The sequence below is a fragment of the Biomphalaria glabrata genome, chromosome 5 (genome assembly GCF_947242115.1).
Source record: "Biomphalaria glabrata chromosome 5, xgBioGlab47.1, whole genome shotgun sequence".
In the NCBI taxonomy this organism is placed as follows: Eukaryota; Metazoa; Mollusca; class Gastropoda; family Planorbidae; genus Biomphalaria; species Biomphalaria glabrata.
This window is the reverse complement of record NC_074715.1, coordinates 20,696,628-20,724,227: the sequence shown is the minus strand read 5'-3', so window position 1 is coordinate 20,724,227 and position 27,600 is coordinate 20,696,628. Positions and strand designations below refer to the sequence as shown.

Here is a 27,600-nt window from a genome sequence, read left to right as displayed (position 1 = left end):
TACAACTACACTTTGTATAAGCTTTGTTTTTTTTTAAAAGTATTTTTTATGTTTTTTTTCAGATGTAATTTTGCTGGCAATCTTGCATCCCTGCAAATGTAATTAATGAAGACAAGTTTTAACTGAGAAAGTTAATGACTAGGCAAACATGTTGGGATGAGTGGTTGCAGAAATTCTGGGTACTTTAGATGAATTATCAAAGTAACAGGCATGGATGGCTGCCTGGTCGTGCGGTTTGCGCGCTGGACTCTCATTCAGATTTATCGATGGTTCAAATCCTGCCCGCTCCCATCCCCCGTCGTCCTGCGGGAGGTTTGGACTAGGAAGTAAACTATCTTCAACTCTGAAGGAACATCCGAAACATGTAAAACATTTTACAAACAAACAGGAAGCTGGGTGTTGTTATGGCCACATAAAATCACTAATGAAATACCACTAAACATTTTAATCTTCTGCCAATGTCTCCGAGGAAACCTTTTATTGTGATTCACCCATAACTTATAAACACAATACATAGAAATTAACATTGAAACAACCCTCCCCTCAAAGTTGTGTACAATGATTCAAAATACTTTTACCATTCAAACTCTGCATTTAAGAATATTATGAAGACCAGCAGTACATGCTTACCTCTTTAGTAGGAGCTTCTATCACAGTTTTAATTTCATTCTTGGCATTCTCTTCTGGTACATCCATGTCTTTAACTATTTCAGGGACGTAGCTAGACTCTGTTATTAACAATGATGGCCCATTGTCTTTAGTTTCAGATTTTTTGTGCTTCTTTTTATCTTTCTGAAAACAGATATTTTGCAAAGTTGTATTGTTCTTCAGACACTGAGGTAATATAAGCAGTTTAGCAAACAGGACATAACAGGAGAACATATCTGAAAGATGAACATACACTTAGCACTGTGGACTGGCCAAACAGAGTGTCAAGCTTGTTGGTCAAGCTTGTTGAGTGAATTAGTCACTAGCCAAATGACCAACCCTATTACCTACAAACCAAAACCTAATTGAAATGCTAAACCAAATGCAGCTCCAATATAGAACTGAGCCTGATGAATAAGAAGAAAACTTCCCTAAGGTGAATGAAACTTGCAAATGTTACATTGAGCAAAGAAACAAGGTTTGTGTAATACCTTTCCTTTTTTATCTTTTTTCTCTCTCTCTTTCTTGTGCTTCTTTTTGACTTTTTCTTTTTCAGGCACCACTTCAGTTTTGGGAGAGTCTAACACTATATGATGTGTTCTGACTGGAAGTATTTCATCAGCACGAAGTGGTCTGTTGAGTTCAATATTGTCAAGAAGGTACATTAGAAAGTCAAATTCTGTCACTTATAAAAACTAACATTGTCTATAACAAACAAATAAGCTTTTGGAGAATACATTGTAATTATTGTTCATTTTATCCACAATGTGCAGGTAATTTGTGAGACTAACAGATGGTTTCAGGAAATAAAACATTATTGTGAGATAAAATCAAGAGATGTGTCTCAGGCGTTTTTTTCAAATTTAAGTTGCTGTAGAACTATTTCAGGCCAAAGTTTGACATGCATGATTTAACAACTAAAGTTGTGTTTAAGAACATAACAAATAATGGACTATAATGCAATGTACAATCTTTTGTTTTACAAGAACTCCAATTGCAATTAAGTGCTAAATTAGATGTAAGATTAACTGAAGGACTTTCAAGAAAGTACTAGCAATTAATTCATGACAAATGCATGAAACTACTAAGCACTAAACAGGGTAAAAAAAAAAAAAAAAAAGTTCCCTGGAAAAAATTATATAACTAGCTTGTTACCTCTGTCAGCTGTTAAGTGTCGTAAGTTATGATATGTGACCACAAACCATTAGTTAAGACTTACTCATCAAGATTGATATCCAGAGCTTTGTAAGCATCTGAGCCTTTTTTGTCATCATCATTGTCAGAGACATCAACACCCTGGAGGAAACAATACAATCAAGTTTTATAGCAGATCAAAAAGCACTAGTTAATTATTAAAATTAATAAATTCTAGCATTATGTATCACCCTGCTTTAAAAACAAGCAAAATATTTATCCAAAACTGGATTCAAGTAGTTCAATATAGCATTTTTTGGGACAGAATTTTTTTTTTACTGCTGGACATATTGCTAGCATGGTTCCCCCCCCCCCCAAACCATGTCAATGAATCTCCTAGAAGCATGCTGACCTCTGGAGCATCCACTACTGTGCTGACAGAGTGGACAGTGGGCACTTCATCATCTTCTGACTCCTCCACATTTTTACTCTTTTTTCCTTTCTTCTTTTTCTTCTTACTCTTGTCTTTCTTTCCACGCTTGCTTTGATCAGCTTGCTGCTGTAGCATCATATATTTATCAGATGATGACAGCCCTGGTAAAGATAAAATAAATAAATAAATATATATATATATATATACAATCATACATAAGATTAATGCAAAAGAGAATAACAATATAAAAAATAACAACAAACAGAAAAATACATTAAAAACACATTTTTCCAATAAGTACAATTAAATTCACAAATAAATACATTAAAAAAACAAACTTCGGATCAAAATATTCTTCTGATGACCTTTTCAAGAAAATTACCTGGAACATGTAGTGGTATGGAGAGATCAATTTCTGCCACTGGAATGTTCTTGGTATCCATGGAGTCCACTGTTCTAGTCTTCTTCTTTGACTTGCCATCATCTTTCAAGTAGTGGGGATTGTGTTCCACTTCAGATTTCCTGATTTCACGTCTCTGAAATTAAACACAATGCCATCAAAGGATATAATATCTCGTTAACTCAGTTGTCAATATTTCACAAATGAAACTATGAACCACCAATTAAAACTATAACCAAGATCAGGCTCTTCAACACCATTGTTAAGCTAATACTTCTTATGGAGCAGAGACCTGGAGAACCTGTCATGATAGGGGTTGTCCAGTCATAAAACCACATTAGATCATCTTCAGGAAAAAAGATAAATGTCAAGGCTTTAGTTATGGTGGGAATGATGTTGCCCACACAGCAGTCCCCCCCCCCCTAATCTATCCTAAGGAACGGCAAGTGCTGATACAGTTTGGGATCAGCAGCATCTCAAGATCTGCCAGGTCTGCCTAAGGGTTGCCAGCTCCTGATTTTAACTTAGGGTTGACAGGCCTTTCCCAGCATTAGTTGTATTTCTGGGCATATTAAGCTTATATCTAAAACTAGTCAAAACCTTTTCAATCTCTTCCTCTGTAGGTTCATAAGCTGATTTAACATCTTCACCATATTGATAAGAAGACCTGAAACAAAAAGCACTTTATATAATAAGTATTGTCACATAAATAATAAACTAATTATCTATACAGAATCATTATACAATATGCTCAAGACTAGCCAAGTTGAGTGTTATTTACACAAGGAACTGTACATACCTATGCTGGTCATCTGTTGCAAGGAAGAAAGCTGTACCACCAACTTCCTCATCAGAGCTGTCTTCCACAGGCTCATTAATCCATTTATCTAAATCTAGGCTGCAAATCAAATACAAAACCAATGTAAGGCAACAAGAAGACATGACTGTTTAACCTTATCAAGTGATCATTTTAGATTTTTGTGTGTGTTTGTGTTTCTATGGTGATGGTGGGAAGATGTTAGCAATTGGTTGTAAATGATGAAAGATAAGTGGTATTTGGGTTTTTGGCACATCAGCACATTTTAGGCCATGTCATGCCCATAAGATTAGTGGCATTGTAGTCAGCAATCTTAGGACAGACCGGACTCCAGACTCCAGAACATGAGACTGAAAGGTTGTGCTATGTAGTGAGTTAAGAGTTTGTTAAAAATATTATTACTTAAGTCTAGTACATTGATTTTATCAACTTATATAATATATTATAATAAAAGTTATATTCAGTATAAGTTACTTCAAGTTTCTCAAGTTACAATATTGTTGTAACTCTAGGGTAGGCACTCAACGTAAAAGCAGGCAACTTAACACAGTTTAACAGGAAATAAATATGTGTGTTTATTCAGTAGGGCAAACACATAACGCCCTTCAGCTTCCTCAGTCTTACTACTAAGTATACCAGTCCTTTAGATAGCAACTCCAATGTGGACCAACAACAGCCTTCCCCGCTTCGCTCCAGGTCCCTTCTACAACCTTCAGGCAGCACAATTGCTGGCTTCGTAGTTTCCAAACATTCAGACTCTTCACAATCCCTGATGCACTGTTATTCTCTTTCTTCTAGTGTCTTCCTGTTTACATTCACTAGTGCGCTCCTCAAGCACTGGTGCAAGGCAGGGTTACAACAATATAATATGAATACAGTGGTTTAGTTGTCTATCAGCAGTTTGGTGCTACAAGTCAATGTCAGTCAACAACAATCAGTATTTATTTGGAAAGTTTAATTCATATTAGAATTGTAGGGTGCAAGAAATAACTTTCCCATCTTAAATGAAGTACTGCCATGAAGAAGAACTAGACCTAGAAAAAGTACTGCAGACTAAATTCGTATTCTACCCCTTCCCTCGCAAAAGCCAATTATTACATCAATAAATTATCCAAGGACTTTATAGAATTACATTCCACAGGGTGCTGGCACAAGACTAGCATTTTAAAATTTATTTCTATACAAGGAAAAAAAATGCAAACGAAGAAAAATTAATGTAAAAAAAAAAAAACAACAAAAAACTTGTGCATGTTTAGATTTCTTTTTCAGGTGCCATTTATCTGCCAAAACCTTTATAAAAACCTTTTATTTTTTAAAAATTTATGCTTGTCAATTTTTTTCCTACATCTTTATGCTAAAGACTGCTCACCCTTCTGGTATAGGTACTTTCTTCTGAGCTTTGGGTGCTACTGGGTTTAACTCCCCAGCATATAGACTTTCCACCTCATCTGCTACTGCAGCTCCTTTCTCCTCCAGCTTGACAATGTACTTGACTATCTGAAGAATGCTGCAGGCCTAGAGTATTAGAGAAATATTCAGAAGAACAACACATTATGTAAGTTAAAAGTGATAACATCTAACAATAACTCTGATATTGAATCAAACTTTGTGAGACATTTGATGGGTGAAATAAATTCAATTAGGACACAACACTTTTAACACACAAAGTATTATTTCCCCTGCCTTCTCCTTTTGTATCCTTCAAATCTTGAGCTTATAGAAATACTTCAAGGTTGTCTAAATAATGAGAGTGGAAATCAGATCTTTGTATGTCTTCATTGAACAAAATATAAAGCTACAATTCTATATTTCTATCAGCAAAACTTAATTTACAAAACAAGTAGGTCAAAATGTATCTAGACACACATTTTATTCAATTCTCAATATCTAAAAACAAAAGAAAAAAACAACATGGTATTTACTAGAATCCTCCTCTGTACAGACAAAGTTTTAGATGTAACAGAAATTATTTCCAAAGAAAATGTGTGACAATGCTGAAACTTACTCTTTCCTGCACTTCTAGGTCACCACTTTGAATGAAAACTGGCAACTTCTCTTGCAGCAAAGCGTGAACTTCTTTTTTCAGTGTCTCATCTTCCTTGGCCTCCGCAGCTTTCAGAATCTTGCCATACAGTTTGAGAATGTTTTGGACAAATATGGACTGGATGTGACCAGGCAGTGATGTGATCTTTGGTTTAAGCATTGCTTCTAGAGTGGCCTTGGGATTGTTCAAGTGCCTGAAGACACAACAAAAACATAGGTCTATGTCGGTGTGTAGACCATGGTATTCTAGTTCCAATGTTTATTAGGTGCACAATTTTTTAACACCCTTTCTTTGATGCCTTGCTTTTATGCTTATGGAGGGTTTTTTTTTGTTGTTATGTTGCTGGTGTAAAGTTTCTTAAGTCTGTGTACATTATTTTATGAAAATGTTTGCATTTTATGTTACATCATATTATGTTGCATTTATTATTATCGACATTAATTTGTTGATTATTCATTTTAAATATGATTGGTTGGTAGGTTGTGATTTTGTGAAAGGTTCATAGTGTAATGTTGATGCTTTGGTCTAAGGTGTTTCTTCAACTTTGTTATTTTTGGAGGAGTGATGTTAATGCTGATGAATTTTTCTTGCTAAATGTGTTTGCCTTGTAGTTGCTACGATACCTTCTTCCTTTTCTTTCAGTTTGAGGTACGGAAACTGGTCCATACTTTGTAAGAACCAGTTTGGGGGGAGAGGGGGAATGTTGGTACGTAGACCATGGTATTCTAGCACCAATGTTAATTAGGTGCACAATTTTTGAACACACTTTCTTTGTTGCCTTGATTTTATGCTTTTGGGGTTTTTTTTTTGTTATGTTGCTGGTGTAAAGTTTCTTTCCTCTGTGTACCCCTGTTTAGGGGAGTTAGTTCTGGGATTAGGAAGTCTACACTAGAGACTAGGTTGTGCTTGTGGGTACTAATGTGTTACGTTGTAGGACAGCAAGGTGCAGAATGATTAGTTAATTAATATAACAATTATAGTATAACATTTGTTAACTTCAAGGTTATTACTTCATCAGTTTGTCATCATAAAGTACATTCATCCCATTAAACACTTATAGTGTTAACATCTAGTCGATTGTTTATTGTAAGCACGAAGGTGCCTGTTGAATGTCAGGGGCTCGGACGAAAGAGCTAAGGCTTAATCACAACCCTGACAGTCTAACTAATTACATTTGTTTGGGAAAAATACATTCTTGCTCCTTCCTTTTCTTCCTCTTCATATAGTATTGTGAGTAATAAGTGGATAGTGAGCAAATCATGTGGATGAGATACTGTAAACAATTACATTCAGAGAGAAACATGATAAACCAAACTTCATGGGTGATGCAATAATTGGTAAATCTGGAACTAGGAGTTTCTATTAACAAACTTTGCCATAAAATAATCAATTATTAAATTAAACCAAAAATTATTTTACAGAAAGGTTCCTACTCTGAAAATTCTCCACAGATCCAGGCAGCAGCATGCAGAACCTCACAGATACCATTTCTTTGAGAGTTGTTAGCAAGTATGTGTGAATTGTCTAGCAAGATGGCCTACACAAAACAAAGTAGATACATAAACAATCTGCCATGTCTAAACTAAACTAATACAATAACTAGAGTTGTGGCACTTAAGTAGACCATGCAACTAGAAACAAAATGATAAAACTCTACCATTTGTGATACGGCAAAGTGTCGAATAGCTTGAACCCTTATGGCTACGTCAAGCATTTGATTAGCTATAAGTCGACCATGCCTTGTGCCCTCCATTCTTGTTAGCTCCACCAATATGCTAACATACCTACACACAAAAGAGACATTAGTTTGAAAGTTTTACCAAGTATTAAACACAATTGGATGTTTTTGTTCCAATGAACATTAATCTGATTAAATGTATTTTGAAAACAATTCCATACCATTCAAAATTTGTGACGTATTGGTAATTGGACTGACTACAAATCTCTACTGTCTTGGATAAAAGTTCATCTCTGTAATGTGAGCCCTCTGCTTTGTCCATATGGACCATCAGCTTTTTGACAATCTCCATTAAGTTTTTCTTGGACACCTATTGAGAAGATCAATCAGTATTTACAACGATATGCTTATCTTCTGTTGATCCAAAGGGTTACATTTATAGTAGGTTTGGGGCTGGGAGAGGGAGGGGGGCAAACTAAATGTAACATGCACATTATGTACAATATTCTATTGAGACTCTTATTCTCCTGCTTTAAGACTCAGGCACTCCCAACTTAACCCCAATAATACTAATGCAACTTGTCAGCAATGCAAAAATAACAACAACAACAAAAAAAAAACAACTTTCATGTCAGCTTACCATTCCATAGAGTAGGTCTAGGGCTCTCAGTCTAATAGATTCATCTCTGTCATCAAGACACTGCAGTATCAAATCTTTGTGTCCTTGAACAGATTTGGGATGTGTCGCTAAAATACGGGACATTGCCAGCAAACCCAAGTATTTTACTGGAAATTAATAAAGCATTTCATTAAAAATTGACTATAGTAATTTTGAAAAAATGGATTTAAAGCCATTTAATAATAAATATATAAATGAATAATTGTACAATTATTTGATATAGCAATTGATATCACTTTAAAAATATATAAATATAAAAAATATTTAAATATATATATATATATATATATATATATATATATATATATATATATATATATATATATATATATAATATATATATATATATATATAAAATATATATTAAAAAATTAAAAATATATAGAGAGAGATTATTTAAACTTTAATGATCAAGAGCACTGAAACAAGTTATTCTGGAAATATATAGAATTAATAATCAGGCAATTATCTCAATTAACAAATAAAATATTGATCAAGTCCACAAATATGAATAGATATAATTTAAAATATAAACAAATTTATTTGAATTAATTCATAATAGCACAGTTAAATAAGATCTGGATAAAGTGGTTGGCTAGTACCTATTTGAAAACTTCTACTGTAAGAGTATGTCAGTGCTATTTCTTAAAGTACAAAGGAGCATGATGTACCGAGTTATCTTTCTTTTTTAGACCAAATAATAATGCTGAAGAAAAAGACTATGTAATCAAGCTACAGTTCCAGTTCTTTGAAACAATACTTAAAATGGCATAAATTTGAAAATATATTGAGTTCATTTTTTCAACACTACCACAATCAAAACTAGAACATATATATAAAAAAATACTTACGATTCTGATCTGAATCTTCTATCAAAATGCGCAACTTTTGAACACAGAGCTGAAAAAGTATTGAAACAAATTAGTCAATTTAAGAAACAACATGTTTTCTGTATACAGAAATAACAATCAATGAAATTAATAAACAAAAGCTACATGTGACATTCTGAAAACAGGATTACTACCAATAGCCAGAGCTTCACTGCATGCTGGACACCATTACAATCTTAACAATTTCATTAGCTTGGGGAAAACACATTTTGACACTAAATATACACATATACTCCTAGAAGATGATAATATAAACAAGCATTACTTTTCCCAAATTTTCTCACCCCCCCACCCCAACAATTTATCCAAAATAACATTATGTGTAAGGGTTGGACACAAATGCAAACCAATATTATTCCTTTAAACATCACATTGAAACTACACACTAGTTCCCAGTTGTATTAGTCATAGCATTAGTACTCCATGGGAGAAGCATATTAAAAAAAAAAGACTATATAGAATATATATTATATACATACAGTTTTGTTGGCTTCAGGGAATGCCATAATATAATCTTAAAATTATATTTAATAATAGAAATCAAAGTAATGCTCTTAACAGGTTATACACTTCAAAGCTTGAAAAAAAAAAGAATTCAACTGCATTTCATAACAAACATCTGAACTTAACTATCATTACACTATTTCACCTAATTTAATTCATTAAAGTAAAGTGTAGCTGTCTTTTTATTAATTAATTTCATAAATTTTTAATCAACTTCATTTTGGCATTCTCAACACAATGGCAAGAGTCATAGCTTTGCTTTTAGTGAGCCCATGGATTCTACTTGTTCAAGTTTATTCGGTGTCAGGTGAGCCCTGTTCTCTTAATGCCTATATTTGTTATCAAGTGTTTATTTCTTATGTAATTAGATTCTGACTCCCACCCCTATTGCTTTCACAAGCTGACAATTGAATCTCAGGATAGAAAATCAAGAATGTTTGTATCCTCCCCCACAGCTGAATCAATGATATATGAAAGAAAACGCTATTAGACATCACTTATTCATACAACTTCAAGCTAAGTTAATTAATTAAGAATTAATACAGATTTTACATCACAATTAACTACAATGCTGGAACAATCTGCACATTAACTATTACTAACATTTTACATAAAGATTATCATTATTTATTTATTTATTTTTTTTTATAGTTTTCACAATACCTATTTAAGCTGATAAAAAAGGGTAAGTCTCAAACAAACTTAATAATTAGTATCATTCTATACAAGCCAGAGATATTGACTTATCTTGGTATTAGGTGCTTCATGCATCAAGGATCACATTTTCAAACCATAAGAATAGTGTATTTGTGTATGAGATTGTTAGATTTTATTGGCTTATCAAAAATGCACTGAATGCTGGTTGATCAATCAGGGAACTAACTAAAACACAACTTGTTTCAGGTTACTGTTGTGTTTGTTTAACAAGACATAGTTGTGTTAGAGAAACATTGCAACAAATTACACAATACTTTATCTACTTAGTAGTTGAGAAATTAAATTGCATAAGTTAGATTTTTTTTGCAGAAAGTTATTTTGCAAAACATTTAAAACTGATACAAAAAGGATTAAGACAAAATAAAGATAAATTGTTTATGTTATAATGAATTGTAAACCCTGCACTTAGTGCTTTGTTGTGTTTCTAACAAACATTTCTTTCTAAAATGTATCAGTAAATTTATTCTTTAATCTGATATTAAGTACATTACAACCTAATCTCTTCAATATTCTTTTTAAAGGTTAATCACATTATATTTATACTTTGAACAGATTAAATGATTGTATGACCTAACAGTTCAATTGTTGTGTTGTCAGAATCAAAGACAGAGTTACCCGCCAATATAAACTCATGCTGTGACCTGGGCCAGATGGAGGAGATAAAGAGGGGAACAAAAAAAAAAATTCTTTCTTTGCAATCAATATGCCACAGATGTTGATAGAAAGCTTACAGACAAGAGGCTAACTAAAATCCACTTAAGGAACTACAGCTTCCAATTCTTTATATGAATAATGTTTATGTACAATATGGCCCCCATCAGCTAATATATATTTTGTGTCACACTACATTTTCTTTTGTATTATTCAAAGCACATTTATCAATTTAACTTTTTTTCTTCTAAAGAAATGTAGTTAAAATCAAACTTTAACATAAGCCTCTAGCTCCCCATCAAACAGTTAAATTATCTATACAACTCTAGCAACATCTGGGCTAACAGTAGGTAAGACCCTCTGCCAACATTCACATAAGTAAAACTTATAAGACATGTCTATTTAAAGCATGGATATAGGCCTGTTGTATGCTGAAATCCTATTGGTAACAAAACAAATTAGAATGAAACCAAAATAAAAGGATGAGAGCATGGTAATAATGTTTGAGAGAGATACCTGTATGGAAGCTGTATGATTTGGGATGCCTGAAGATATAGAAACGAGAACTGTAAGTGAGAAAGGAAAGAAAAAAAAACAAATCAATGTCACTTATTGGGGAAGATTTTCAAAACAAGTTTTCTATTTTAAAACAACAACAACAACAAAGCTTCCCCATTTCATCAGTAAAGTTCACCTGTGCTGGCTATCCACACTTTGCTCATGGCCAATAACAGTGTGATCCAAACAAAAACAAGTTATTAGCAGCCATTCCATTGACAGTCCTTAAGTGTTGGGACCAGTGAGTAACTTGAGAGAAGTTGGTCTGTTTAGGGAACATTCAGACCAAAGTCCCAGACCTGATAGGTTAAGATTTGAACTTGGGATGTCATTAGTGACTGCCCCAAAACAACTACATCAGGTTATACACCATAAAAAAAAACACTATAAAAATGAATTGAAATAATAAGGAAACTCCAAAAACAAGGTTGTATATATTTTAAAATTCAAACACCTGAAATGCTCATAGTAATGAAAATAAAATAAATCATTTCATTAAAAAATCTTTAGATTCAAACATAAAAAAAAAACAAAAAAAACTAGCATGCTAAGAAATAGTTTAAAACAAGAAACCTTAAAACTTATTGAAACTAGAAGTAGAAGGAAAATTAGACAAGTAATAACAAAAAAAGTGTTTTATTATTATGTATACAAATTATAACGAAAGCATGATTGTTGAAAATGTAACTTTCATTTAACACCATAGATAACCTAAAGTTTAATGTAAATGTCGACATAAAAACAAATTATACATGATAATGACTGCTGTGTACATCTGTAAGTCAGCTAATAAGATTTGCTTTTCAGCGAAAAAAAAAAGTTGAAATTAGTTTTGAAAAATTAGAATGCAAAATAAATTAGTACTTTAATAAAATATCTCATGAACAAAATTAAATGAGAAATTATAGATTTTAGAAATTATAGTTTTAATGAACATTTGTTCACTCCACTGTTATGTTAATTTTAATTACTTAACAGACAAAATATAATAGAGCCAAATATCCAACAAGGTTGTCACTCCATGAAATAGTATCACATATATTCAGTCTTCTTTCTTTTGAGCGCTCAGACATGCCTACCCCCAAGACCCAGAATGTGGAACACTCAGGTTGAAAATGTGGAATTTTGAGCCCCAATGTGGAACATAAACGCGTTTGTTAGCAATACTGTACGCAATATAAATAAAACTTCAATTATATTACTTTAAAAACAACAATAGCATGCTTCTTATAAATTAGATGTAAATATTATAATTAAAAGTAAGAAAACCTTTAATTCATAATTATGTCCTTTGTTTGAAATCAATAGTTCTTAACTCCTAAATGATGAATTCTAACTAAAATGTATTCTAATGACCTAGACTCAAATGTTACTAATATCTATTTTTATTTGTTACTACTAGATATAAATCTACTGACTAGATCTAGATTATTCTAGATCTACTTGATTATCTATCCTTTTCTAGGGCTCTACTCTAATCACTCTAATAACCCTAGATGTTGTCTCTAGTTCTAGATCTAACTAAAATAATTTAAGAGTCTACTAGTGACTTACCTAGTCTAGACCTACATCTAATAAGTCCTAATAAGTCTAAGAACACAGATTATAAAAATAATATTATAGATTATAGATCTAAATATTAATGTCTAGTCAGTCTAGATCTATACTAATCTATAGACTTATTCAACTTATTGAGAACTAGATCTAAATAAATAGTAAATTTATTACATAATAAACTAGAATCTAATCTATCACCTTCTAAGTCTATTTCTAGACAGATCTCTAGAGATTTAGCAGAAGTGCTAGTCCTACTTTTACTTTTAGATCTAGAAACTAAACTAATAATTAATTTAGACTATAAGATGTAATAATACTAATAAGTAGAATAGTAGATCTAACTGTAGCCTTATTTAGGCCTTAGCCTTACTGTGTCTAATAAAATTAATTACATTTAGGTCTAGATCTAGATCTTTAATAACGTATTTTTAAAAAAAAATCCTTTTCTAGATTAATTAGGACTTAGAAACCTAAGAAACCAGTTGAGTTAGTGTTAGTTACTGTTAGAATAGTGACAATACTCTGATTATACTAATTATAGACTCCAATAGTGGCAATACGGCAAATGCAATTCCAATTGCCAATAGTCTAGAGATAGAGTAGTCTAGATCTAGTCTAGACTAGTAGTAAGTACTGTAAGTACTAGTAAGTAGACTAAGTAGTATAGCCATTGTCGGGAAAAGAAAGGGATTTGAATGAAACATTTGGCTTATTAGCATAATTAGCACTTACTAGATTCTAAGAATAGATCTAGATCTAGTATCTAGACCTAGAGTACTAGATCTATGTCTAGATCTAGCTCAACCTTATCTTCGTAAATTTAGGACACACCGGGTCCGGGAGAAGATGAAATGTAAACAATAAACACAGACCTATATATATTTTATTTTGCATTCAGTATTTTAATTTCGCATTATTAATAAATAATGAAAAATCAGCGATTTTTTTTTTTTTTTTTTGTGTCGGAATTCAGACTTGGCGGAACAAAAAATCGTGAATGCGGAACGGCGGAACATGTGAGCTTTTTTGATGCTTTTGCGGGACGGTTCCGCATAATGCGGGACTGTAGGCATGTCTGAGCGCTTCTAACAAACATTTTAATGTCTATATTTAGACTTCATATTTTAAAAGTCTAAAGAGGAATGCCACTAAAAAAAACTGTGATAGCTAGCAATGACAATGACTTTACAAAAAGTAATCTATTTTAAAAACTTGTATCCTGATGTCTAACCAATGTAAACAAATATGTTGAGTTCTTAGTACATAGATACATCAAATTCCCTCCTCAAATACTTTGTACTGACATACTGGTACACAACAACTTACCAGCGATTACTGTGTTGATACATTCATAGAGCAGAGACATTGCTGATGTACTGGGAAGGTAGGATTAAAAAAAATTAGTTCATGTTCAGAATTTCTAGCAAAAAAAACAAAACAAACATAAATATTGTTTCTATTCTCTGACAGTGTACACTACACAAAAAACAAACATAAATATTGTTTCTATTCTTTGACAGTGTACCCTACACAAAAAACAAACATAAATATTGTTTCTATTCTCTGACAATGTACACTACACAAAAAACAAACATAAATATTGTTTCTATTCTCTGACAGTATACACTACACAAAAAACAAACATAAATATTGTTTCTATTCTCTGACAGTGTACCCTATACAAAAACAAACATAAATATTGTTTCCATTCTCTGACAGTGTACACTACACAAAACAAACATTATGATGTTTCTATTTTCTGACAGTTAATCTGTAAGAAGAAATAAAGGAACACTGAAGAGTAACCTAAAACAAGGCTTTATTAAACTAGAATTACACATGAACTGACGAAAGAGACTTGGACAGTAACACACTAAATCAATGTTGTGAACACATTCTCACAACGTTACACAAACATAAACAAATAGTAACTATTTTGCCACAGTATCCTACACAAAAAGAAATATAAATATTGTTTCTATTCTCTGATAGTGTATCCTACACAAAGTGCAACAATATATTTTCTTAAGTTTTTCTTATTATGTTTGCCTTACACATGCCAACTTCAAAAAGATTGCTAACTTCAATAGGTGAGCATGATAAATAAATAACAGCTCTTACTAAGTTAGAACAAAAAAGGTAAAATCTGTAGTCCTTTTTTCCAGTTTGGAAGGGTAACTACCCCCTATTTCCTTTCTAGAATATCTAAAGGCTTGTGTTTAACTTCAGTGTATGAGACACCACAAGGTTAAGTAACAACTTGACTAGATGATTGACTGGACAAAGGTCAATCTTAGTTTGGACTTTTAGAGATTTATGTTTTGGTGCCAATACAAGAAGCATCAATGTGTGAACTTCACTTTTATGAGACTGGACACCTACAGGGGAAGGGAACTTCATGCTACTGTCTTAAAACTCTATGTGGTGAAATAGTTACTATTTGTTTATGTTTGTGTAACGTCGTGAGAATGTGTTCACAACATTGATTTAGTGTGCTACAGTCCAAGTCTCTTTCGTCAGTTCATGTGTCGTTCTAGTTTAATAAAGCCTTGTTTTAGGTTACTCTTCAGTGTTCCTTTATTTCTTATTACAATTTATTAAACTAGAAATTTTCAATTCTATGGATCTATGTGCCTCACGTATCTTTTTTGGATTTTCGTTCAACACTATTCTCAGTCTGTAAGTAAAAGTAATTATACAAATGGAACGGCTATTTAGGCCAAAAGAGCTAGACATAGAGCCTAGCTCGCCATCGGCTGCCGAGAAGTGGCTGCACTGGCTCAGAACATTTGAGAATTTCATCTCCTCAGTCTCTCACTGTGAGATTGACAAAAAGAAATTACTGGAAAACTACGTTTCTTCGAGCGTATTTCAGTACATAAGTGAGTGTACCACGTTCGAAGAATCAATCAAAGTTCTACAAAATGTCTACGTGAAGCCTAAAAGCGAAATTTTTGCACGGCACATGATAACTCTTTGTCGACAAGAGAACGGACAAACCGTTGACTCCTTCCTACTTAAGCTTAAAAGTATGGCCAAAGACTGTGACTTCAAAGCTGTCACCGCTGAAGAACACAGAGATATCTTCGTAAGAGACGCCTTCATTACTGGACTGGCTTCAAACAGCATAAGGCTGCGACTCTTAGAGAAATCTACTTTAACTCTACAGTGCGCCTATGAAGAGGCAAGACAACTTGAATATGCCCATAACCATGCCATGGCGTATAACATCTGCTCTGAAACTCCCTGTGGAGCTAGCGCCGACGAGGAGAGCCTTTCTCCAACGACAAAAGTAGAACACGAGGTGAGTGCGGCGACTAGTAAAAGATGTTTCTTTTGTGGAAACAGCCCACATCAACGCTTTAGATGTCCGGCCCGCGACGCTACATGCAACTTGTGCGGTAAGAGGGGCCATTTCCAGAAAGTCTGTAGATCGACCAGACAGACACTCAAATCTTTAACCTCAGCCATAGTGAAAGCAGATGATGAGACGTCTCGGACTACAACCGTTGGATCTTCCTGGGCATCGACACCAGCGTCCGGTCTTACCAAATCTACTATTTCAATACTCGTCAATGGAGTACCATTGAAGGCTCTCGTAGATACGGGGAGCAGTGAAAGCTATATATCTTCTTCAATTGCTAAAAGGTACAGATGGAAATTAGAAACGTCCAGAAACAGAATCTACATGGCCTCTACACATCTTTCTCGCACTACTCACGGCCATATTTTCGCAAAAATAAAGTACAAAGATGAACAATACGAAAGTGTTAAGCTCTCACTACTAGATGGACTAGTATCTGATGTAATCTTAGGGCTAGATTTCATCAGCCAGCATGAAAAACTGATGATCCCATTTGAGGGAAAACGGAGCACTCTCCAGGTCTGTACGCTGAAAGCTGCACGAGTTGAAGCCCCTCGCCTCTTCGCTAATCTTGCTCCTAACTGCCACCCCATAGCCACTAAATCTAGAAAATATTCTATGCCTGACTCCAAATTCATTCAAAATGAAATCAAGAGACTCCTATCTGACAAAATTATTGAGCCTTCCACGTCCCCGTGGCGAGCCCAGATAATTGTAACAACTAATGAAAGGCACAAAAAGAGAATGGTTATCGACTATAGCCAAACCATCAATCGATTCACTTACCTCGACGCGTACCCCGTGCCAAAAGTTGATGAACTGGTGCAGGAAATATCTAAATACTCAATGTACAGTACATTTGACCTCAAAAGCGCTTACCACCAGATACCTATCAGGGATGATGAAAAGCAGTACACGGCGTTCAAGGCCGGCGGAAAGCTTTATCAGTTTTGCCGCATTCCTTTTGGAGTGACAAACGGAGTCGCTGCATTTCAAAGGACGATCAACACAATAATTGAGGAGGCAGGGCTACAGGACACGTTCGCTTACGTGGATAACGTTACCATCTGCGGACTTGACCCCAGTAGCCACGACCAGAATCTACAGAGATTTCTCAATGCCGCTAAAAAGTACGGTATCACCTTCAACAATGATAAAAGTGCTATTGCGACTAATAAAGTATGCCTCCTAGGCTACGAAATCTCACAAGGGCAATTAAGACCAGACCCCGAAAGATTTCAAGCATTGAGAAACCTACCTCCACCACAAGACATGAAATCACAAAAGCGGGTGATTGGACTACTGTCCTATTATTCTCAATGGATCCCAAATTTCTCCAACAAGATCCATTTATTGGTAAACAACAAAGCCTTTCCTCCCCCTGAACAAGTTCAAGAAGCTTTTAAACAGCTAAAACATGAGCTTGAAAACGCTGCTGTGTCGACTATAGATTACAATCGACCTCTAACAGTCGAAACAGATGCCTCTGACATCGCGATTGCCGCCACTCTTAATCAAGAAGGCCGTCCTGTCGCCTTCTTTTCAAGAACACTCACGAATAGTGAACGCAGACACTCAGCAGTAGAAAAGGAAGCATACGCTATCGTAGAAGCCCTGAGAAAATGGCAACATTACCTTATCAGTAGACCCTTCACATTGGTTACAGATCAACGCTCAGTGTCTTTTATGTTTGACCAGCAGAACAAGGGCAAGATCAAAAACGAAAAGATACAAAGATGGCGACTGGAGCTTAGTTGTTTCCAATATGACGTCGTATATCGACCCGGGAAACAAAACGCTGCGGCGGATACCTTTTCAAGAAACCACTTTGCGTCAGCAATGACTGGAGAAGACCTCAAACTGTTACACAACAACCTCTGTCACCCAGGGGTCACGAGACTCCTCCATTTCGTTCGGACTAAGAACTTACCTTTTTCCTGCGAGGACGTCCGCAAAGTGGTAAACCAATGTAAAACTTGCGCTGAACTGAAGCCTAGATTCTTCAAACAGTTTTCAGGCACCCTCATCAAGGCTACCCAACCATTTCAGAGAGTAAGCATCGATTTTAAGGGGCCACTCCCATCTGCTACTCACAACAAATACTTATTAACAATGGTGGATGAGTACTCACGCTTCCCATTTGCCTACCCATGTCCCGATATGTCCTCATCTACTGTCATAAAGTGTTTAAATCAGCTGTTTTCCTTAGTTGGGATGCCAGAGTACGTCCATTCTGACAGAGGTACGGCCTTTATGTCGAGGGAGGTGCAATCCTTTCTGCACGAGAGGGGAATAGCTACAAGTAGAACAACCGCTTTTAATCCTTCATGCAACGGACAAATTGAACGACTAAACAAAACTCTATGGAACGCTGTTACTTTAGCACTGAAAGACCTCGATCTCCCGAACTCGAGATGGGAGCTTGTCTTGAACCAGGCCCTATACTCGATTAGATCATTACTATCTACGGCAACAAACGAAACTCCACACGAGAGAGTTTTCCGGTTCAACCGGAAATCCTCCTTCGGGATATCTATCCCCACTTGGCTATCTAGCCCAGGTCGAGTGTTGCTGAGAAGAGAGAACCGATCTTCAAAGTATGATCCTCTCACGGATGAAGTCGACCTGCTGATGTGTAACCCCCAATAAGCCGTCGTACGGTTGCCCAGCGGTAAAGAGGAGACGGTCTCTCTAAGACGCTTGGCTCCCACCCCCTCCCCATCCACAACAACAAGTGAACCTTCGTTCTTCCCTCAGGGTGAGGATAATGAATATCCTCCAGAAACTCAAAACAAGGAAGTACCAGTAAACACCCCTACGGTGATACAAGAAAGGAAAGAACCCCTGGTAGGCTCTGAGGACCTCCGAGCGCTTCCTCTTGAAAATACCCCAATTGACGCTCAGGAACTCGCTAGTGACTTCCAAACTGCAGAACAGGATAGTCAACCCCGTTACAACTTAAGAGAGAGAAGAACCAGACCGAACTATAGAGTCTAGAGTTGTTCCTCTATTGCACTACTTATGTTCTACATAAACTGGCATTGTTTATCTCTTGCTACTGATACTAGAGTTTACTTTTCACTTACTTACGTACATGTTTACTTACTACACTATTTGTTAATACTTAAAACAGAAACTATTAATTGTTTATAAGTCATACAACAGATACTGGTTTTTAGGTTTCTTTGTATCACCATTCACTATTGTTTACTAGAGAAATTAATATTTCGACACTATTTATTGATCTATTGATAATCTATTGTATTACAGGCACTAGCATTCTCTTTTCATTTATGCTATTGGCCTACTATATTATTATACTTGCTATTTTAATTCTAGGCGGGGTGAATGTGGTGAAATAGTTACTATTTGTTTATGTTTGTGTAACGTCGTGAGAATGTGTTCACAACATTGATTTAGTGTGCTACAGTCCAAGTCTCTTTCGTCAGTTCATGTGTCGTTCTAGTTTAATAAAGCCTTGTTTTAGGTTACTCTTCAGTGTTCCTTTATTTCTTATTACACTCTACAGACATCAAAAAACAGAATCTAAGTCATCTCTAACTTTTTACCTGTGAATCAAATTAGTCAACGGTTCAATCAATTTTTTTCCCAGCCTGGGCTCTAAAGGAGTCAGAGCACTGAACTGCAATTTGTAAAATTTTTAGTCATATTAAAAAACAAATTTTAATTATTTAAATTATTTTGTCATATTAAAAATAAACATGTTAAGAAAATAAAAAGGTTTTTAAACTTTACAAAGAAGAAAGTTTTCAAAGACAATGATTGCATACCAACTTTATAATCTTTATAAGAACCCAATTGTTAGTTGATGTAGTCATTAACTTGAAGAAGAGTGGTGCCAGAGACAAATAATTTTGTGGGTTTTTCCTGGCTAGTTCACAGATGACATTGACAGCTGCAGATTGCACACCTAAGGATAAAAGTGAAGAGATTTTTGCAATCACTTCTTAGAGCTTCTTGTACTTGTTAGCTATTTTCAGAGAAAATAGTTTTAATACAAAGTTCCTCCAAATTTTATTCTACAAAATGAAGCTAGAAGTCTCTGATTTAAACCATTCTTCCATTACTTTCAGTGATTAGTTAGATTCAGGAACCACTGATGATCACTGCCCATATTTATTTTTAATGACAATTTAAATATCTTCAAATAAAAATAAAACCCATACAATACCAGGATCAGGGTCCTCTAACTTTTCCTTCAACCTTGGGAATGCTGGCCGCAAAGCTTCTGGGAATTTTAGAAATACTTTGTACATAATAAGCACAGCCTTTTTCCTCAAATATGGTCTGGAGGAGGTCATCTGTAATAATAATAAAAACGACTGAATATCATTGACCTTTTAGAGAAAGTACAAGAATCTTATGATGTAAAAAATACAAAGGTAACAATGAATAAAACAAAATCTAGAACATTACAACCAATACCTAGATACACTTAACATCCCCTCCATTTCTCTTCATATATGATTTTGAACAAAATGAAACAAATTTCTTCTCTTTAAATCCCCATGAAATTTCTTATAACAAATACTTGACAATTTTCATTTCAAGTCATTTAGAAATGTTGGCGCTATATCTTACCAGAGTCATGATGTCATTAGCCAAATCTCTGGCCAAGTCTGGAGTGATGAAACATGATAGACCATTCAGTGCAACACCAGAGTCATACATGTTTTGACTGCTCATATCCTAGCACAATAAAATAAGACCAGTTAATGATAAATTTTTTATCAATTTTCAGATTCTTATAACCATAAGATAAACACCCTCCCCCCAATGTTTGTGAGCTTCTAATATAAAAAAGAGGCTTTTATATTTTGCATTTTGTCTCTATAAATAGAGATTTTTACCAATAATTGCTTTTTTTTTTTTTAATACTTTTTTAAAAATAAAAATGTGAAAAAAAAAAGGGATGAACAAATATAAATGTCTATAGAAATGAGATGATAGTAAAATATTTTTGTGCTGTTGTAATAAATGAACACGCATTGTGTTCCCCTAATTTCTAACTACTGTTTTTATCTTGACTACTTTCTCCTATCTGTGATGAAAACCTGTCCCAGTGACAAGGTTATACACACATACACACATGCAGGCCATGCTGCTGCATCACAACTCAAAGCTAGTGAATGATACAAGATCCTATTGGTAAACAAGTCAGGCAAAAGTAGGTCAGCTTATCAAGTGCTGGGGCATCATTAACAAACACTGGATCTGTGCACATCACATTTAGGCTGGATGCATGAGTTACTAATGCACAGTAGCATTTAATGAAATCCACTTATGTCCCCCAGGTCATGCAAATGCCCTACAATTTGTTTTGTCTACCTATTCAAGTCATGCAGTTGTGTCTCTCATTTCATACAATGCAACAGTTTGTCCACTGAATCCCTGATAAATCAACTTTAGATTTAATGACTTTCCATAAATCAGAAAAAAAAACAACAACAACTACAAAATGAGAAATAAAAGGGAAATTATGGGTTAGTATTTTACAAGCAAAATGAAATGTGTCTGTGAAAAATAACAAGTGCAGAGATCACTTCCAAAGTACAAACCAATTATGTAGTGTTGTCCAACCCTTATCACTTAAAATAAAATATCATGTAAAGTTGTCCCATCAGGGAAGACTCTCCACATTTACAAACAAAATAGAATGATTTCAGTCATTGTAAGTGTTATTAATGAGCTATGTCAACAACAGGTGTGATGCTCTGTAAGACATGAAGGTCAGAACCTAACACTGACTGTACCACATACCAGCAGAATACATCTACAAGCTGAGCACACACACTTTCAAACAAGATTTGCTTTTGCCAAACATTTTGAATAGTGTGCTTGGAGACATACCAGAAAAAAAAAAGGGTTTAATGGTCACAAGACTTCAAATAATAACAGCATAATAAATCATTACAGTGCTAGTCCAAAACAATAGAACAATTTTTCATTTAAAGAGAATCTGTTTTATTTTTCTTTCTTTTTAAATAGTACTGTTAATAGTTTGGCTTTTCATGCTTTCTTTTAAGTCATGCAGGGCAATTAGTAGAAGCTATGTTCACACTACTTCCAAGAAACCTGATTGTTAGAGATGCTAACCAACAAAAAAAATCTTTTGAAAAAAAAAAGTGTGTTTTATCAACTTACCAATTCCTTAAGTACCAAAACAAAAGTGTGTAAGATAAAAAAAACTAATGAAATAAACCAGTCAGTTTTTCCTGATTTACATTATATATATTTCACAATCATTTTTGTGTGTTTATGTATTGAAATATAAGTAACAATGGTAGCCAGTAGTATCATATTGTATCCAATTAGGTTTCTTGAAACATCAAGCATTTCAAATTATTGGTGAGATTCAATTGACTTGCGTGAATTACTAAATTGAAATGAACTATCTAACATCTCATTGCTATGATCTCATGGCCATTGTGGCTAGTAAATATAATCTCTCTACTTAGTGTTCCATTCAGAGACAGTAGGCAAAGTCAGAAAAAAGAAAGAACCACAACAGAAGCATTTATGAATCTCACCATTGTAAAGAAAGTATTAACTCACAAAATATATTTCTGGAAAACTCATTGAAAAAATATTTATGTTTTGAAATAAAAATTGTGAAACATTACTATTTGCATGTAATTATGTTATCTTTCTTCTGGTTCATTTGCTACAAAAAAACAACAACTCACCTTTCTTATCATATTTGTAGTTAACATGAGTACATCTGTGCCTTCATGGAATGACTGTGCTGCTGCCAAATAGCCTATTCTCTAAAAAGAGAAGGGAATATACTAAGTTAAGAGTATTATCTCATCACATATTGTAATGTTCCTTTCACAAACTAATAGGTCACATGACCAGCAAAACCAACTGCTTTATCTCTGCCTATCTAAGTTTTAGATGTTTATTACAAATGGGTGGAATTAAGATGCCCTAAAAAAAAAAATAAAAAAAAAAAACATTAAGAGATCTTAAAGGTTCCCACCTTCTCCTAAACCCTCAAGAAAAAAAATGCTCAGTTTTGTTTCAAGACTTTCTGTTTGTCAGTCATGCACCTAAGCACTTAGTCAAGTCTATGCCATAAGAAACATCTATAGATAGAGATGAATCCCAGAAAATTAAATATGATGATACAAAATGACTGTGTTCAAGCCTGTGTGATATTTATAACAAGAGAGAATATATTTCTAAATACCTTGAATGTAAACTTGGTGGAACTCATAACTTCAATTATATTGAAAGCAGCCCAACTGATGTCATAGCCCAACATTTGAAGCTGAAACACACATACAGAAAAATACAGTAGAATACTTTTAGTAGCCTCAACAAACTAAAGACTAACACTTAGATTCTTCCAATCAGTCAGACATGCATTGATACAAAGATTGCTAGCTCTATACAGTCCAGTAAATATGCAAACTAAGATTTCTTACAAGGAAAAGAACTCTCAAAATAATTGAACAAGGCATAACAAAAAGTACTGGTGATGGAGTTGTGAAATGCATAAATATGATTAATTAACAAAGATTTTTTTTTTTTAATTTAATAGTCATTCCCATTAGGTCTGCATACCCACTTACTATCTAGGATATTCCTAATCCTCTAATTCAAATACAAAAGGTATGGAGATATTATAAACAAGATGTCTTACATTGATATCCAATTCCACAACTGTATTAAAGAATGGGGTGGTTTAGATACAAAAACAAAACAACAACTTTAATCTGTAATAGCCTTACATATGTCAGTTTGTTCACTGCATTGGCTTTGATGGCCAGATTCTCTTGCTTGAGTTCTTGTTTGATTTCATCTATACATTCTGCTATGTATTTGCTCTGGAAATATAATAAATAAAACTTTATTACTCATAAAATAAATATAATATATAATACAAGTATTGCAAAATGATCACAATGTTCATGGGAACATTTTAGATTATGGTTTTTAAATTTTCTAACAAATATAAAATGTGTCTGTCTATAGCAATAAAATATAATAACTACTTTTTACGCATCATACCGGGGTATATGATGAATATATTAAAAAATATATGGAAATAGAACCTGGTCTATTAGTTTTTATACTATAAACTGTTGTCAGTTAAAGCAAAAAATATTGATAAAGTATATTTTGAATAGCTCTAGTCCTAAATAATACTAAAACATAACCATACAATTTGTTCAACAGAACTTTTCACTAAGAAAACTTTATTACTAAGAGTGTAGACTTTTTTTTATTTCCCTCTAAATGACATCACAGATACTTCTCAACTTTCTTATGTCAGAACAGAATTTCACCACATTGATGTACTTAGTTAAGTTGACAAATTTTGTGTAACAAAAATGATGGTCTGTGACGAGATGTCATAGTTAACACTAAGATGATCACAACTATTGAATTTCCCTCACATACTAGTTTTGGACAGTGCTGCTTCCTTCTTTGTATCAGATTTAATTTAACATGCATATATATTTATCATTTTAATTCAACCATTTTGGGACATGCCCTTATTTTACTATGAGAAAAAGTGCAAATTTACATGGTGGGAGAAAACAGAAAAACACTTTGGGTTGGTGCTTAATGGGGTGGGGTGTGAAAATGATTTTTTTTTAATTTGGAGAGGGGGCACTTGTAAAAGTTAAAAAAACAACAACATCAACACTGGTCTAAACAGTGCCCAAATCTATAGGCAATCAATAGATTCTTTTAAAATAAGAAAAAAAAACAGTAACTAATTATATTAACTTTCCAAAAATTTATATTAACCACTATTAGGACTCTTCTTTTACAGAAAAGCAACTAAAGTTACTAGAAAATAAATGTATTTGTTGTACAATTTTTTTATGTAAAAAAAAAGCTTAAAAGAAATCTTATTGAAACAAGGATGACAAGGGCTTCAATCTGACACTAGTTTTTTCACAGTTAATGGTAGATTAGCAGTATTCAGTATCATAAATAGGCTGAAATGTAATCTATACTATAGTGATTATATTCTAGTCCAAAATCCAAAGAAAGTATTGTAAGTCTATAAGTCAAAGCATTATGATGGCTTATCATGGACATGTCTAATCTTAAAAGTTAGATCTATACTGTCTAGTGTCCACATGCAACTAATATTCATATCTTGAATTACTAGATCTAGATTATATTTTATAACTATAACTTACTTTTTACTTACAACTAACCTAGTTCTAATTGGAATAAAATACAATCTAGACCAAGTCTAGAACCCTTGATGCATTTAGTAATTTAGAATATCTACTAGCAATCTAGTTCTATAATACTAAACTGTTTTTATAGTATTATTACATTATAATTATAAATATAAATTTTAGGATTTTCTTTTTTCAGTTTATCTTCTATACTGGCTGTTTTAGTTTTTATGTTTATACACCTATATACTGTTATATAAATGTTATAAGATACAGACGTAACTTCAAAAACGAAGATGATTACATCCTTTTTAGCATATATGGAACGAGGAATGTGCCTTTATCTTTGTGTCTCTCTGAGCATTTTATTAGGTTTTGTTTTTGTATTTGAAGATTAAGGCTCAGTGTTTTATGTATAATTGCTACTTTACTTTTAAATCTTCTTAGGCTTTCTAATTTTAGTTATTTTTCTAAAGGTGTTATTCTGGTCAAATGTGAATATTTGTTTGTTATGAATCTCACTGCTTTATTTTGTGTCTGTTCCAGTTTCTCCATGTTTTCTTGGGTTGAGGCAACTGGAGGGGGTCCCAAACAGAGGATGCATATATATTCTATTATTATTGGCCTAACAAGGGTTAATTAACATTTCAGTTTTATGTTCTTTTTTTTATTTATAGCAATTTCTTTTAATAAACTAACTATAATTAGTATAATTACTATAAACACTAATGCTTTGCTTCATTTTTTAATAGTTATTAAATAGTTCCATCAATGTGGGCATTCCATGACAGTTTTTCATTTATTTATTTATATTTATTTTATTATATTTATATGTTTGCATTTAGTATGATCATTTAGACCTAGACTATAGTATAGGTATAGACTGTCTATACTATCTATACTATAACTATAGATAGTTACTATAGTTTATTGATTTAATAAAATCAATGTCTCTTCAACACTGGCTTTTTCAGTATTAACATGTAGATCTATAGACTTTAGATCTAGACTAGTAGTTTAGTCTAGTAGATCTAGACTCTAGTCTAGATCCAGATCTATATTCTAGACCTCGATCTAATTGTTCATTGTTTGTTATCACGCCCTCTTTTCACTAATAATTCACACATCACTCAATTTCAGGATCTACATTTCTATTCTATAATTATATCCTAAATATATCCGTTTCCTATGTTCTGGGTCTGAATTATTAAAGTTTAAAAAGAACTTAATTTAGACCAGGTGTTAATCTAATTTATTTATTTAAGAGTGAAAAAGTGCATTGAGATCTAAGTCGTCAAAACTGATAATTTAAAAGCCTTCCTTTTAGCCTATTATCGATAACAGGTAAATTAAAATAGAATTTGACGATATTAACCTCATTTTCCTTATGATTCCTAATCCCTCTAACAAGATCTTGTAAATTCTTATCAAGAACCCGCTCAAGAGTCCCTTTCACTTTCTTAAGCGCCATTTTAGAAGGACTAAACAGAAGACATCACAAAATGCTATAATAAATTCCAAATTTGAATGGAATATTTTTATACGGCCTGTTTTACCAAGCCGACAAAATGTCTTCCGCTCTCTTTGGTCATGTGATCTGACGCGTAGACATTGAAAAGGGTGCTAACACTAGCAAAGGCCTATTAATTTATGCTTATTAATTCTATTCTCCCTTTTTTTTTTCTTTTTACAAGAAGTAAAAACGTATCACATTGTAGTTTTAGCATGATACATCCCACAAGCGGATCCAGAACTTTGGAGTGGGGGGGGGGCGATTTTTTTCCAAACCCTAACCCTAACGCCCAGTAAACCCTAACCCTATACATAAACGTGCGTACAGCACACAGATATATATATATATATATATATATATATATATATATATATATATATATATATATATATATGTATGTATGTATATATAAGAATAAATAAGCAGTAGGCCCCTATTTCTCAGTATTTTCATGCATTCTTCACTGCAGAAACGCATTCTCCTGACATCTACAGCTCATTATTAATCAGTGGAGTTTGGGGCGAAGCCCCGACGCCAAAAAGCGTTTTCTTGCATTTTTCACTGCAGAATAGCTCACTATTCATCAGTGATTTTCGGGGCGAAGCCCCGACGCTAAAAGCGTTTTCTTGCATTCTTCGCTGAAGAAACACATTCTCCTTACCTAAAGCTCATTATTCATCCTATTAAAAAAGGACCTTTTGAATAATATTGTACTTGAAAAATATTCTAATTTGAATGTATACGCCCTTAATACATTGCAAATAAAAACGATTTGTTCCTTGAAAAGATCAGATACCCCACATATTTAGATTAAGGCTTAGAGGATCACCGCCGAAAAAAAAT

General features: G+C 33.6%; 1 protein-coding gene across 3 annotated transcripts in view; it reads right to left on the bottom strand.

The window, feature by feature from the left end:
- The window catches only part of LOC106068774 (AP-3 complex subunit delta-1-like), a 36,278-nt gene extending 9,436 nt beyond the window's left edge, over window positions 1–26,842 (bottom strand). For 2 of the 3 annotated variants that reach the window (XR_008777828.1, XM_013228243.2), the window contains exons 1-24: window positions 26,620–26,842; window positions 23,832–23,927; window positions 23,288–23,368; window positions 22,782–22,862; window positions 20,677–20,784; window positions 20,267–20,396; window positions 19,866–20,005; window positions 19,644–19,717; window positions 14,037–14,086; window positions 11,112–11,161; window positions 8,685–8,733; window positions 7,795–7,940; window positions 7,376–7,524; window positions 7,134–7,260; window positions 6,910–7,013; window positions 5,438–5,669; window positions 4,802–4,947; window positions 3,415–3,513; window positions 3,216–3,282; window positions 2,598–2,751; window positions 2,195–2,376; window positions 1,868–1,944; window positions 1,140–1,281; window positions 631–792 (exon numbers count right to left, since the gene is read on the bottom strand). Coding sequence is in view for 2 of the 3 variants with exons in the window: in XM_013228243.2 (XP_013083697.2) it covers window positions 631–792; window positions 1,140–1,281; window positions 1,868–1,944; window positions 2,195–2,376; window positions 2,598–2,751; window positions 3,216–3,282; window positions 3,415–3,513; window positions 4,802–4,947; window positions 5,438–5,669; window positions 6,910–7,013; window positions 7,134–7,260; window positions 7,376–7,524; window positions 7,795–7,940; window positions 8,685–8,733; window positions 11,112–11,161; window positions 14,037–14,086; window positions 19,644–19,717; window positions 19,866–20,005; window positions 20,267–20,396; window positions 20,677–20,784; window positions 22,782–22,862; window positions 23,288–23,368; window positions 23,832–23,927; window positions 26,620–26,715 (2,742 nt within the window). In the remaining variant the exon portion in view is untranslated. The remainder of the gene's footprint in view (window positions 1–630; window positions 793–1,139; window positions 1,282–1,867; window positions 1,945–2,194; window positions 2,377–2,597; window positions 2,752–3,215; window positions 3,283–3,414; window positions 3,514–4,801; window positions 4,948–5,437; window positions 5,670–6,909; window positions 7,014–7,133; window positions 7,261–7,375; window positions 7,525–7,794; window positions 7,941–8,684; window positions 8,734–11,111; window positions 11,162–14,036; window positions 14,087–19,643; window positions 19,718–19,865; window positions 20,006–20,266; window positions 20,397–20,676; window positions 20,785–22,781; window positions 22,863–23,287; window positions 23,369–23,831; window positions 23,928–26,619) is intronic. The other variant, XM_056028510.1, reaches the window with a different exon arrangement.
- Window positions 26,843–27,600: the final 758 nt, after the last annotated feature.